This window comes from Poeciliopsis prolifica, unplaced genomic scaffold (assembly GCF_027474105.1).
Source record: "Poeciliopsis prolifica strain line A6 unplaced genomic scaffold, Auburn_PproV2 SCAFFOLD008, whole genome shotgun sequence".
NCBI lineage: Eukaryota > Metazoa > Chordata > Actinopteri > Cyprinodontiformes > Poeciliidae > Poeciliopsis > Poeciliopsis prolifica.
The window spans coordinates 15,282,518-15,297,648 of record NW_026562383.1 but is presented as its reverse complement, the minus strand read 5'-3'; the positions used below and the strand labels follow the sequence as shown (position 1 = coordinate 15,297,648).

The following is a 15,131-nucleotide window of genomic DNA, read 5'->3' as shown; positions in this document are numbered from 1 at the left end:
TAATCTTATATAAATCAGTTGATTATTCTTTAAGGTACAAGCTGAGATCAAAAAGTCATGGAGCAGAAGAACCTTGGCCCTTGATTTCAAGAGAAAAGCTAGAAGTGGGAGTAATACTTACAGCTATGGACCAATGGTATCACACACCAGTGTAACCAATGTCACTGCCAGAGGACCCCTGGCCGTCCATCTCACCACAAGGCTAGGGCCTCTGCCTGTAAACGGCCACAGGAATCTTCCTGGTTACGTCAAGAACGGCTCGGTCTCAGAGAACTCTGTGCCTTCCTCAGGACAGGAACTTCACATACCTGAAGAGGAGCAGTCCGCACAAACACGGCCTACTGTGGAAGAGAAACCCACTCCTGTTGTCGAGGAGGAGAGGGAGACGGTCATGTGACCTCTAGAGCACAGCATATATAGCGAACAGACAAATTGTGAACACTCTGAATGGTCTGAAGGAGGAAACTGCATGAACCAAAAATATTGGCTCTTTTCCTCCTGTAAACTGAGCCAGCACACTGCAAACTGAGGAGGCTCGAGGGAAAAGAGTGTCTTGATTTTTCAACTTGGCTGAGAGATAAAGACGGCAAGTTCATAAAGGCGGATAGTTTTTGTCCTTGCATCCACCATCTGCCAAAGACAATTTGTGAAAGCCTAAATCAAGGTGAAGTTTCTGACTTTCACTTCACTGCCATGACTGATTATATAGCTTCCTGTTCGCTTACAAGGAAAATGTGTATAAATTAAGCATAAGATTGAGAAGACATCAGCCTTACTCATTTACTGTACATTAAAGATGGGAAACTTTTCTCAGCAAGGTTCAATATGAATAGAAAAACTCATAAATGCTACAATTTGTAAAGCCTCAGTTCTACATATTGGCATGGTCACATTTGTTCTCCACTGACTCACATCTGTGTCAATGTAAAAGGGAAGGTACTCGGGTAATTGAGGTCCTTTGTTATCACACACTTATTTTCATACTTTTCAAGAGGTGATTAATCGAATTGTGCATCTCCAGAATCTTCAATGTTCATGAAGTTTTGCCAGGTTTGTTTTTTCTTTTCATTTTTTTTACAGCTTCAGGTTTTTTAGGCAATATAAATTTCAGTCAAATTAGAAAAAAATATGAAGGATTGAATTGAATTTATAAATTCCCCAATTTTCTGTTAAAAAACTATGGTCACACTACATCATGGAGCCAATATGAACTTTCATTGACATTTCTTGGTACTTTCCTTAAACTGACATTTTCAGGCATTTTCATGCTGGGTAGTTTCTGGAGTCAAGCTTTATTACAAGGTTGAATAATCTTTGGGTGCTTTCTGGGGACTTGCCGAGAAACTCCATGGACCTTACATGTAATGTTTTTCTTTTGAATCTCCTCGAATTTGCCTGTAAGTAAATATAAACAATATGTAACTTTCATAGTAGTTACCACCAGCTTTCCACTACTTACAAGAACTGTTCTGTGTTATAAATTGATGTACAATTTAATAAGATTTTAAATGAAATTAATGACCATTTTTAGGAGCTTGACTGTATTGTGAGTTGACTCATAATGAGTACTTTCCTGACTTCAATGAATTTTCACAAACTGCAACAGTGTATGTATATATTTTGGCATTTTGGAAGAATGTTACTTGTCACAAATATGTTTCTTGAAAGTTCGATGAACGTTTTATAAAATCTCCATAAGATTTTCAGAAAACCATCTGGTAAGTTCGATAAAATTTACATTAAATTCACCTGTGACTTCAATAAGACTTTACATAGTGAACATTCCACAAATGATAATAAGAATATCAAAGTAAGAATATTTCAAGTGGAATTTGAAGTAAAGGTAGAACATGAACAGTAATGGTTTGATTTGTTGTCATAAGGTTTTGAAAGTGAAAATTAAATCCATGAGATTACATTCCCCAAGAATTCAAAGAGTAGTATTTATGCTAGATACAACGGATAAAGGATTTTCACAAAAGGCCCACAATGTGCTGCTTCATTTTCGTTCACATTCAAGTCGCAGTGTTTACAGTACATTCGCAGTTCAAAAGTACATTCGAATTAAGAGCTGAATGTTGTTCCAAACATACAGTATATGTTTTGTAGCTGTTGTGTCATATATTTGCTGAACTGTTAAATGAATGTCGGAATTATACGTTGACTTTAAACACAGGTGGTAAATGTATTAACATGTGACAGATATTGATGGAGTCAGTTACTGACACATGCCACAAAACATTAAACTCAGTAATTAATTTGCACGGTTGACTGTAGGGCATATTATTTAAAAGGCATGGCATGTCCTCAAAAATGTAACACTTCAACATATTTTTGTATTTATGCCCAGTATTAATTTAAATTTACCAAATCCTCCCAAAGATAGTGAAATGTCTTCAAAGATGTTGTTTTGAACTTAGAATCTGAAATCCATAATTATTAGATCAGATTTTTACCTATAATATAAACTCTTGTGATGGATTATTTATACGCATTCAGGATGCACTACCATTTCAGCCATATTTTAAACTACAAACTCAAATTAATTTTATACTTTATTTTTTTAGTTTTTCAGTACATCTGTCAGTAAGTCTATGAACATAATTGCTAAAAGAGGTTAATGTGTTTCAGTTCCTTTTGTTCATCTGTTCAGAGACTTCTGTACTTCAGCCATCGTTTTCGAAGGAAACAAAAACTGCAAAGTCTTACAAAGTCTGTAACAAAGGGAAGTTACTTAATTTTTTTACAGACGGCCTTCATCCTAAAATAATGGCAATGCACACTAGTAGCCAATTAAAAAAAACAAACAAAAACAACTGAAAAACACACTTTTTGCGGTATGTTTTAGATACACATTGTTTTTGCGGTGAGGGGGATTACAACTTATGTATTTTTTACACCAAATCTGTTAAAATGTCTTGTGATAATGTCTTAGCATATTAAGAGAAACATAATTTTCTGGGATATTACAGAAGTATACATAAGCATTGCAGAAATTTTGAAATTACTCCATATCACTTCCTTAATCCAGATATCTTCCACTTTATCAGTCACAACTACAACACAAGATTTAGGGGATCCAATTCACCTGATGCAATGGGCCAAAAAATATAAGCTCCTATAGTAAATATATCTTGAACAAAATGTGTTCAGTGAAAACAGTTTGATTATTGTTTAAATGCCTTATGTAATAAGGTCAGCCAGAATCCGAGTACTTTTAGAAAGAAATGCTTGCAATTTTTATAGTAGCACTTTATTTTCCCTGTTATTATTTTTTTTTTACAATTCTGTTCTGATTTTTTTTTCATACAAAGATTGTGTTTCAGAATTTAAAGGTGAATTTTCATAGAGCTAATGTTATAAGTGTTTATATACCTCCTCTGGAAGTAAAAAGTGTGTTTTGTCATTTATTTATGTGCAAATGTATTCAGTGGAAGTGGTATTTAGTCTCAAAGCCTTGTGTAAAACTGTAGTATATATATTGGCAGTATTTGGTTGAATACATCTCTTCGGTACTCTGTAATTAAGGCATTTGTAGATGTCAGTGTAAATATTCTAAACAATGGTTTCTCTCTTATGTTCATCAGTAAATTGTAAGACAATAAATCTGTAATTTCATTATTTTTTTGCTGCTTTTCCTTGATTTCCACTCAAAAACGTAACAACAGTGTCTGACAGTGTTTAACTTTACTTTTAATAGAATGTACAAACTTCATTTTAGAAAAGAATAGTTTTTTGCTAAGTGAAATATAAAAGTTATCTTTTTCTTGAAGAGGGATCACAGTTCACTTTTGTGATTTTCTGCCTCCCCCTTTAGCACCTCCTTTGCCTCCTTTTTCATCCTTCTCTCCTTTCTCGCTCTTCTTGCCTTTTCCTTCACCACCTTCTTTCCTGGATGCTTCTTTTTCCCCCTTGTCCCCCTTTTTCCCCTTTTCCCCTTTCTCTCCCTTTTCACCCTTCTTTTTTGTGGAAGCCTCGTTGTCATCCCCTTTCTCTTCTTTGGCACTCTTGTCTTTCTTTCCCTCTTTGCTCTTCTTCTCTCCTTTTTCACCATCCACTTTCCCGGACACTGTTGGAACCTCAGTTTTTTCTTCTGGCTTTGCAGCTGAAAGAAGTAAGAAAAAAAGAGTCAAAACTTCTAAGCAGCAACCGTCTCTTCCTGGATATTTCTAGAAACAGTTGTATTGACACCTTTCTTGAGGAATAGACACAAAATGCCTTAAATGGCCCTATAAGAACCTGATCATTTATCCAAAAAAATCATCAAGAAAATAAAGAAAAAAACATCAACTGTCCATATCATATCACAGAAGACTTCTCTTGGACTAGTAACACAGCATTGCTGTGTACATTTTCACTTTTTCTGCAGCCTAAGAAAAGCCAGAACACTAGCTTATAACCATCCTGTCCACCTTCTTAAAAGGCACAATCAAGAGAATCCTGACCAGCTGTACCACTGTGTAATCCCATGTGTTTTGCAGCAAGACCCTCTGAGCAGGTGGAAGGTCTTGCGGAGGCTTTTTGCATGAGCTGGGAAGCCGTTAGTATTGTAGGAGATGCTTCTATCTTCACTGGTTTTCACTCTGCTGTCATCTGGAAAAAGACTTCAGTTTCTGGGCCAAAGAGGATGTACAAAGTACAATTATTTTTTCAATGTGCAAAATTTTCCCCTCTGAATATTTTTTTTCTGCATTCTCTGTGCATCTTTGTCCTACTGCAGTAAACACAGGAACTGGCAAGTGTGCGAACAAGTGAGAATGGCAAATTAGAAGATAAAAAGCTAAATGAGAAAAGCACAAATTAGTGATCATTTTGATCAAATATTTAACTTAAAGTTTTGGAACAACATTGCCAGGCCTATCTACTAATATGTTCTAAAATAAAAATATGTTTTAAAGACTGCTGCATTTAAAAAAATAATTTTCATCATATTTTGTTGCCTTAATCTTTACCTAAAATATTAATCTTCCAACATGTAGAGCATCAATTTATCAGAATTATTAAAAGAGGAATCTGCCTCCTAAAAGAGCTGACACTGTTCAGACATTTTTGCTTTATTCATGCAGCTATTGTGATAAATTCCACTTAATCAGTCCAAAGGTTCACAGGAAACAATTTTGTTTCTCAGCAACAGCTTTTAAACACTTTAACCGCTCCTCTAATTGGGGGCTATGTTAAGCCTGACATGTTTTCTCTTTCTTTTGTCAAACTGCCAGTCTGTTTTTTTTTTTTCTCTTTCTTTTTGACATCTCATTGATTAATACCTGGTTGACTTTGTGTTAAATTGAAGCAGAAATAAATGTTTGATTTGTTCTCTACTAATTTGCCATTACAAAATGACACTATTGTCTGGAATAATTTATCACATATAATACAGTGATGTATCCAGATTTATATGGAATTACACATCTTCTACTTGGAATTAAGCGGGTATAAGTGGAGGTGAAAGTAGAGAAATGAAGAACACACACACACAAAACTATGCATAGTACTTTTGGATAAGGAGGCAAGAGGGAAGGCAGTTAAAGACTAAGTCTTGTGACTTCCAGCATTTTTTTCCCTACTCACTGACTGTATATGTAAGATATAATGCCTCTGAAAGAGGAGAAGCTCATTATTTTTCTTGCTTGACTCTACTGTCCCAGATATGTTTCTCCTCTTGGCACGTTTGAATATATGGCAATATAGAAATCTTCAATCTGTAAAAAGTTGGGAGATCAATGTTGCAGGCCAGTTTATATTCTTCACAACATCTAGGCCCAGTATTCGTACAAACATCCATTCCCTTTCACGTTTTCTCCTTAGAAAAGTAGTCCCATAGTAAAATCATAGGTGAACATAAATAATAATAATTTCAAGGCTTTAGAGAAATGCCAACTCCTCAGTTTTCAACACCAACAAGTGCTCTTAAAGCTCTTGTTGAAAATTAAAAATGATTGCTCTCAAAAGCCCATAGAACTCTAGGATTACGTTATACTATTTTGAAATTCTTTATAAGTATCACACTTGCCAAAAAGAGATTGGCATAGTTCTTTGTCATTCTTAAAACATGAGCACAAAAAAAAACATATATATAGTTTTTCCTTAATTAAAAAATCCATGGCATAGCCAGAATTTTGGCATCTTGTGTTTATTTATTTTAAATATTAAAACCAAAAGTCTGTGAAACATAATCGCTAATTTATTCTCACTGTGAGATAGATACTGCTTCACATTCAGTGACGCTATTTTCAGCATGTATTACTAGTTCTTCCGGGATGTCAGATGCTGTTACCGATTTAATTTCAGGCACACCAACATCTTGACATAATCCGGAAGGAAATGCATAAATTTACATATTCATTTAGCATTTTTGCTGCCTTCCTGCTTAAGTCATTCAGAGCCAAACGGTGGAGCAAAGTTTATCTTACAGAACAAGTGATAACTCCATGTTCATTTTCACCATTCCTATATGGCTACTGTCCCTCTTCTTATGCCAGTGACATGGTGAATTAGCCGCATAGTGCCACAGATGAGTATCCACATGCTGACATCAGAAACTAAAGCAATGTGGAGCAACAGTAACTTCATCATGTTGTTTTTATTCTCTAATGCCAGTTTTATTTCAGACATGCATAAAGGGGAAAAAATACTTAAGCGTGTCATTGCTCTATATCAATTACTCATTACTCAACAAATGCATTTCCTTGACCGCAAAGAAGATGAAGCAGAATCAGCAGAGAGGATAAGACTCTTCTGACACACTAAAAGTAACAAATAGAAATGGCATCTGAACTAAAAACAGATGTAAAAGAACAGTCATGATAACAGCAGAGTCCAAGCTCTTTATTTTATTCAAATCTAATCCCACAGTTAGGAATATGATGATACAAACAAACAGGAGGAGGAACAAACACCATCCTACAACAGGTAACAGGCATGCCGCATACATGGCAACTCAGTCAGGCTCTTTTCATTGCAGTTTTGCTATTGCAGCTGTTTCAAAATCCATGTACAAAAATATCATGCAAACATTCAAATATTTCACAACTCAACCTAGAGGTGCTTTTGACATGCTGTGTAGGGCAGCAAAAACTGGGGTATTTTGTCTCAGAGATTCTTGGGGATTTACACATGCTTCCATGTCTAAATCAAGTGGGATACTTTACTTGCTTCATACCAGAAGTTGTTTAGCAACAGTTAACACAAGGCACAGTTAACACAAGTTTAGTAACTTCAGGTGCCATGTGTCAATTAAAATAGCTTTTTTGTGTTCTTTTGGAAATCTTTGACACATTTTGTCATATTTCATTCAAAGTCTGAAATACAGGAATTATAAATTCATTAGATCTTTCAATACAATGAACTGAATACAATATACAGAGATAATTTTAAAATACATTTTGAGAATATGCAACTTTTAGAGTTTAAAAAAAAGAAAAAACAATAAAGTAGCATTTTGAATACTTTTTCGGCATTGAGAAAGATATCAATATTACAATTTTGACCAGTTAGACCTGGGCCTAATTATTCTACACCAATTACAGATTGAAATGCAGCTTGAAATTTGTGACATTTCATCCATAAGAAGAAGCATGAACTCTGAAAAATTGAAGACCTCCAACATCAACAATTTAACAATTTTAGGAAGAACTGAAAAGTAAAGCCATTGGTATCCATTGTTTTGAAAAGAATTACAAATAATTTCTTTAGACTTTGAAACTGAAATTGGATATCCTAAATAAAAGTCAAAACAAAAGTTTTAGAATGACCTAATCAAAGTCTAAATTTCAATCCAAATGGAATGTTGTAACCAATCAGAATTGGTTGTTTACAGTTGAAAAAACACTATGGCTTGGTTAAAATCAATTTGCAAAAAAAAAAAAAAAGAGCAGGCAAAAATTCTTCTACAGCAATGTGAAAACCTCTGTTATCTCAAATACCTTATGGTAGTTGTTACCACAGAGAATGGCAGGAATGTGTTATTAATATTAAATGTTATAAGGGTAATTACTTTTTACATGGGGTTATATTGGCTTCTTCCTTTCATGACTTAAACTATTTCCAAGCTGCAATTTTTCTGTACCAGAGTCACGTTCGCCTTAGGTTAAAGAGTGGCAGGTGGGGTAGTTCATTTTGTTTTTTTACCACTTTCTACATATATAACATGCACACTCCTAAATAAACACCAAGTGTGGTGAAATCCACAAATGTTCTAACCAAATCTTATTGTAAAAGCAGCACCATGTATATTTAGTAGTTTCATTAAAGTTTCATTAAAGAGGACATCAATACCAAGCAAAGCCTGAAAATTTTGTGCTTTCTTTTCTGGCAGCGTTTTAGAAGTGATACTTTGGTGGAGCTAAAGGGATTGATTTATCTTTTGCCACCAGCAGTTTTTAACGAAAATTGCAGGAGCTGAATTGAGAGCGGAATAAAAGCATTTTTGGATAAATGAATGAAGGTGCCTATAGAGTGGCTCCTACTGTAAACACTACACTTTGCAAAGCAATTGAGCCAAAGATGAATGGCTGGAGGAAGATAAGAGCAGAAGAACAGGTGGGAAAAAGATCATCCCAGCTCTGGCAAAGACAGAGTGCTGGGGTGGTCCTCGTTCACCCTAGCCCCAGAGAGAGGGCTGGGGTTAGGGTTTTGAGTCTGGACCTGCTCAGACACTGTCTGCAATGCAGAGGCATCTGGGGTCGCTGGAGGAAAAGAAGGAAGAGAAGACAAGAGAAAAGGAGAGGAAAAGTGGAGATTTTAGGAACAGGACTTTACAAGCATGAGACAAATATAAAACGAAGAAAGAATATATGATTTAAGAGGACAGTGTGAAATAAAATAGCTGTTAATCAGAAAGTGTGTTTGAGACAATAATGAATTTTCTGGATTTTATTTTAAATTTAGTGTTCCCTACTGTTCACTGTTAATAGCAAGTAGACATAAATAAATCATGAACTGCTAGATTGAATAAAAACCACTGCAGACATAGATGTACAAACACCCTCTGAGAAAGTCAAATCAAGTATTTATCTGTTTTTCTCCCATGCCAGAAGGAGCAAAATTTTTAGCTTAAGAACTATGGCACAGAAGGAAAATTAAACTTCTAATGTCAACTTCAGAGCTAAAGCCTGCTGCTGCTTTTATTACCAAAGCACTTCTGTCATGTGTAGATTCAAATGGTATTACAGAGAGGTACTTACATCCTGGGATCTCAGTCAGCTCATTCAGAGGTGGCACTGTCTCTAATGTGTTGGCATATTTTTTGGCAGCTTCTCTTTGTGCATGTCGTGCCTCAATTTCCTTTTTTGTGCGCGGGATACGGCATTTGAAAATACAGCACAGAGTAATAACTGAAAGAAAGGCGGGGCAAAAAAAAGGACATGGTGAGTTTAAATTATTTAAACCTCTTATTCATCAAAGTGCAAGATGCACTGCAAAATGAATGATGCAAACTCCAAAACACACATAAAACAACAAATGTGGCAATCACAGAAAACAGAAGCAAAAGCTACCACCAACAAAATAAATGCAAAAATAACAAAAAACTGCTACAATCACAATTCACTCCACAAAGTGGAACAACTTCAGGCCACCAGAAGTCTGCAGTAGGGAATATTACTAAATTTGTTGCTCTTATAAAATTGCAAAAGACTGCATGTTTGAGAAAGACACAAAACAAAATGCAGCTTTTCTACTTTCTTCCAGCTTTCTTCTGGACATCCCGTTAAATCATGACATACTGTCTTTACTGAGAGTCCAGTTGTATATGACTTGGTGGCCGATTCTCACTAGTGGAACACTTGGAACGAGTTTGCAGCCTTTGTTTTTCTCTATTTGCAGCATTTTCCCTTTTGCTTCTATTTCTTGTGGTTGCAGAAATTTGCCTATGTTTTTTCTTTTCCATTTGGTTTAGTGGTTTTAGACTTTTGCTTCTCTTCTCTGTGTTTGCAGTAAATTTGCTGCATTTATTTTTGCCATTTGCACGTCAACCATTGTCCAAGTTATCTTCCCGATCTTCAGTCAGACTGACTCCTCAAGAATTTGATAGCAGCTGTTAATAGTTTTCTCTATTTAATTTGACCTTTAAACCTGGAAACTATGCTTCTGATGATTTCTCCAAGACTGTGTTTTTTCTCATTTTTGCATGCTTATTCCTGTTTGTGCAAATCAGTAATCTGTTCTTTGAATTCTAACATAGTTTTCGTGTGATTTGGGGAATCTTTTTATCTCAACCCCATAAATGAAACCCTTATTTGGTCACATCAGGTAAACTTGAGACCATACAATCTTCTCAAATACTTGCTTTTATAAAGATTTTCATTGCATAAGTTTCAGACTGTAGTCACTGGGTGACAGATAAAATACTTGCATTTTAGATGTGCTTAACTATTAAAAAAATGTTTTGTCAACATTTGAACAATTCTGAGTTTTCCCAATAAATCAAATTTGTAGGAGGGGTTACATAATGGTAGATGTCTTGCAGTCATAGCTGTAAGAAACTGAATTGACAAAGGCATACTTACCAACAGCCAACACAAACACTGAAAAGATTCCAATGACCTGCCATAATCTCAGCCCCCAGAAAACGACAGTCTCTGAGTTGACAGGGTCCGGCTTCTTCGGGGGCTCTGTGGGTAAAAGCTATAAGAAAATGACAAAACAAACAAATTTTTCACACAAACCAGAATTTTGGCACTATAATGTGTAATACTGTATGTCTCTAATTCAGAGATCTAATTAAGATCTCTGCTAATAGTATTTGCTGCTAGACAATTTGCTACAGATGTGTGTAGAAGACATTTTGAAACATTTATTTCAGCATTGACCTCTATAACTGGAGCTTGACAAAGAACAATTATACGTTTTCCCAAAAGGACATGTTGTCGATGCACCCTCTGATAAAATCATCAATAGAATATTTCCCTGGCTGCTGTTTATTGATCACTTGGCTGGATGTGGAAACTCTACACTTTAATCCATGAAGCTCCAAGTAATTGATCTAAAAATAGGCCATAGTTGTATTTGCTACCATTACTGAAAACACTGCAAAGAGATAAAAAAGAAAGAAAAGAGAAGCTGGATGTCGACACAAAATTAAATCAACATTGGAGCTTTTTCTTGTTGAAACCAAATTATTTCAGATTTTAATCTCTGTAAATTCCACCTAGGTTTAATGTAAATTTCAGAGTAGAGTTATTAAGTTCACTGATCTGCGTTGTTCCTATCAGTAGTATCTGTCAGAGCAACAGGTTTGGGTGTTTTGCCACAAACTCAGACAGAATTACACATTTTGACAGGTTTTAAATATTTCACCTCTTCAAAGCAGTTTGTAGCTTTAACTTGCAATTGCTGCAACTCAGGCAGTGGAAATACTTCAATTAGGAACCTGTTGTTTCTCTACATTGCAGATGCAGATGTGACATACACATCACATTTAAAGCCTATGTGGAGCCTCAGCCCAAGTTTAAGATGTTTTCGTCCAGGATCACCAAATAGTAAATGGACCGAACATATAGCGCTTTTCCAGTCATTTTGACCACTCACTGCGCTTTATAATAGAGTCACATTCACCCATTCATTCATACGCAGACCAGTAGGCAATTTGGGGTTAAGTGCCTTGCCCAGAGGCACATTGACATATGGCAGGAGGAAGCTGGAATTGAACCTACAACCTTCCGATTGCAAGACGACAACTCTGCCACACAGCCACAGTCGCCGTGACTGGAGCCTTTGGCTCCGATCCATTTATCTTTCTGTCAACTCCCCCCATCTTGCCTGTCCCTGCCCACCATCAGCCCAGAGCATGATGCTGTCACTACCATGTTCCACAATGGGGAATGTATGCTAGTTTTCCTTACCATATGAAGCTTTCTATGTTGACCAAAAGGTTACATTTTGTGTATCAATGTGGTTGGCGAGTCTTCAGGACAAGAGTTATGAAGAAGTTTATTTCAGACTTCTTATGGCTTCCTTTCAATAATGACTTTCTTCATGTCATGAGTGGTGTGTATGAGGCGAGAAAACAGGCTATTCTTCTTCTTCATGTACATTATAGGCTACTGTGCAACAAGCTAAAAATTTACACCACATATTTATCAAGCATTTAAAGTATTTTACCACAGGCCTGAGCTTCAGTCATTTTGCTTTCAAAGCTCAAAAGGCAGCATGTGAGTAACCAGAGGGACTACCTCTAGAAGTTTCTGCCATTTTCTCTTATCATTAATGAAAAACCTGTTTGCTTCAGCCTTTTGGCAACTGAAAATATCTTATATGTGGTATTTTTGTACATGAAAAAAGAGAGAGTTCTTCTAACAGAAAAGGCAAGTTGTATATAAACATTTAAAAGTAATACTTGTGTCTTGGTTGTTTTGATTTCCCATGGGGAACCTTTTTGGTAATCATATCTGACTTGTCTTAGATGCTATAACGTTGCTTTTGTCAGTGAAGTAGCTCATTCCCTCTTATGTTTGTGCAGTTTTTACATAAACCTCTCAGTTTCTAAATCATTTCTTATCTCCTTTTAGCTTTTTATTATGTCAGACCAGAAAGAAAATCAACTTATCTCTCTTCTATTCAACCTGAACACCAAAGAAACAGCAAAAACCAATACTTGTCACAACAACCCTGCTTTGCTTTTATCACCAGCTCATGCAGTCGTGTTTTTTCTTTTTTCCCTCAAAACCACCCAATCCCAGTAAGAAGACAAGTCAAGTGACATAAATTACTTTTATGGATGCTATATGTTACGCAACTAAACACCTGCACCTATATCTGTGAAGACTATGTTGGAGGACATGGCGTGCCTTCAGGGTCTTACCTCAGGATCCGGGACCTGGGAGAGCACGGAGGACAGGCACTGAGACAGCAGCAGAGTTCTCCATCCCCACAGGAGGAGCTGAGGTGTCCATCCAGACCGTTCCCCGACCATTCTCTCCCCCTGGTTCTCCCTGCAGCCACCCTGCCCCTTCTTCCTTCTGCTCTCTCTTCTTCTTTCCCTGTCTGACTGCCTGCTTACACTGGCGCCGTTTACAGGACGGGACCACAATGGCCCTTTCGTGATTGATAGTGAGAATGATACTGATGCCTATCCACTGCTGTTTTTTTTGGCTTTCCACCACAACACAATCTGAACCAAAAGAAACAAGTGATCCCCTCTGCAGCCAGCTGAAAACTACTCCAGTTCAATGGAGGAAGCCGGTCTTGCAGTTAGGGGACATTAATTAATTAGCAGAGCTGGTGTGGTTTACAGCCGGCTCACCCAACTGAGGACAGGCAGTTAACTAAGAGAGGGGGATGGGCCATGCAGTTGGCCATGATGAGATCGACCTATTCAGGTACAGCGAAGCGAATGGCTGTGTGTCATCGCTTTTACAGCCTCAGAAGGTTGTAGAGTGAAAATCCCCTCAGCCTCATCCTTTCAGGGTGGCAAAGTATGATAAGCTGAGCTGCTGCTGACTCCAATGTTTTCTACAGGCACTTGTCCAAGGAAAGTAAAAAGAAATGAAGAGTAACTGCTACAACATTGGCATAGACTGCAGTGACTTGGTTTTTTTTGTTTGTTTTTTCTTTCTTTTGGTTTTGTTTTTTCAGTTCGGTGAACTTATTTTTGCCTGGCTGTCTCTTATGTTTTTGTTTTTTTTTATTACGCACAAGAATCAATTTCATTAATGAAAAAATGCTCAAATTATGTCACTAATGTTTTTGACAAGATTTTCAGCTTTTGTTTGAAAATGCATTGGTGATTTAATTATATTGGCAGTCGTTGCTTGAGACATTTTTTAAATTATTATTATGTAGCATATAGGGCAACAATGACAGCATTCATTTATTTATAAAAATGGCAACATTTTTATAAATAAAAATGTTGCCATTGACCTGCAAAGTTATTACTGCCGTATATACTTTCTACAATGTGCCACATTTCTACAAAAAAAAAGCTTAGGCTTTTTTGGGGGATTTTATATACATATAAATATATTTGGATTTAATGCCATACCTCTAATTTAGAGCAAATGTAACCAGCTGCTTGTCATCAAGAGAAGAACTCCCAAGTTGCACACTCCATAAAGCATTTTTTTATAAAAAGCAAGAAAGTCCCTTGTGAGAGAAAATTTTTTGGTAAACTCAAATTTACAAAAAACCATGCACAGAAGAACATAGCAGATGTAAGGTACTGTTTTCAAATATATCTAAAATTTAACTTGCAGGTAAAACTTAATACATCAACCCTCCAATGAAACATGGTGGCGGCAGCATAATGTTTGGGGATTTTTTTCAGCACAGGTTGATCATACTTGTTTTGAAAACGGTTGCACTGAATTTCAGAATAATCTTGAAAGAAAACTTGTTCAGGTTTCAGTCTCAGTCTCAAACTTTACTAACAATTTTCTTACAACCCAAAGAATTTTTTTTAGATTTGTTTTTATAACATCATATTTTCTCTAATTTAGAGAATAAGGGAGAGAACTTCACTTTCCAGTCGGACCCTGAAAAAACCTTCAGAGCCAAAATAAAATTGTTCAGATCAAAGCTGGTCAGAGATAAATTACAGAAAATATGATGTCATAAAAACAAATATCATAAGAAGATTTTTTTGGCTAGTAAGAAAATTGTCAGTAAAGTTTGGAACTGAATCCCGAACCTGAATGGAGCGCAGGAAGATTAAAGGACCTTACTGTCACAAATTAAGAAGTTGTTAGAGTTTAAGATGGCATTCTTGTTGAAACTAGTTCTTAATCCAGTGACATACATATGGTCATGTAAGCCTAAATCAAAGTGTGCACCTGAGTTTAGGTCTGGTGACCGTAAAAATCACAACCTATGACTGACATCCATTTCATGTTCATCAAAAGAATCCTTTACCTTTTAATTCCAAAGGATGAAGGTATTGTCATTCTGAAAGAGGCCAAATCCATCAAGGGAAAAATGTTTCATATTTTCAGTGACATTTTTTCTGCTGAGGGGTCAAGCGGATCAAAACCAGCTCTGCAAAACAGAGTTATCCTCAGAGCCACCAGCTCCTTTTATGCTTCTGATATTTTATTAAAACTGACACACCCTATATATTATACACAGAAGAACAGTGGATTTCATTCATGGCTGCACTATACATTTAAAAGGGCTTGTTACATTATAAAATGTGGTTAAAG

At 36.2% G+C, this 15,131-nt stretch overlaps 2 protein-coding genes across 2 annotated transcripts in view; one reads left to right on the top strand and one right to left on the bottom strand.

Moving 5' to 3' along the window:
• pth1r (parathyroid hormone 1 receptor) overlaps window positions 1-3,625 on the top strand; it is a 52,909-nt gene extending 49,284 nt beyond the window's left edge. The window contains exon 13 of the mRNA XM_055033576.1: window positions 35-3,625. Within this exon, the coding sequence (XP_054889551.1) occupies window positions 35-397 (363 nt within the window). The 3' untranslated portion in view covers window positions 398-3,625. The remainder of the gene's footprint in view (window positions 1-34) is intronic.
• A 160-nt stretch (window positions 3,626-3,785) lies between these two features.
• Window positions 3,786-13,125, bottom strand: tmie (transmembrane inner ear). The gene is made up of 4 exons (XM_055033575.1): window positions 12,800-13,125; window positions 10,506-10,623; window positions 9,183-9,332; window positions 3,786-4,105 (listed from the first exon to the last, which is right to left on the bottom strand). The coding sequence occupies exons 1-4, from the start codon at window positions 12,908-12,910 to the stop codon at window positions 3,786-3,788; spliced, it is 699 nt and encodes a 232-aa protein (XP_054889550.1). The 5' UTR covers window positions 12,911-13,125.
• Window positions 13,126-15,131: the final 2,006 nt, after the last annotated feature.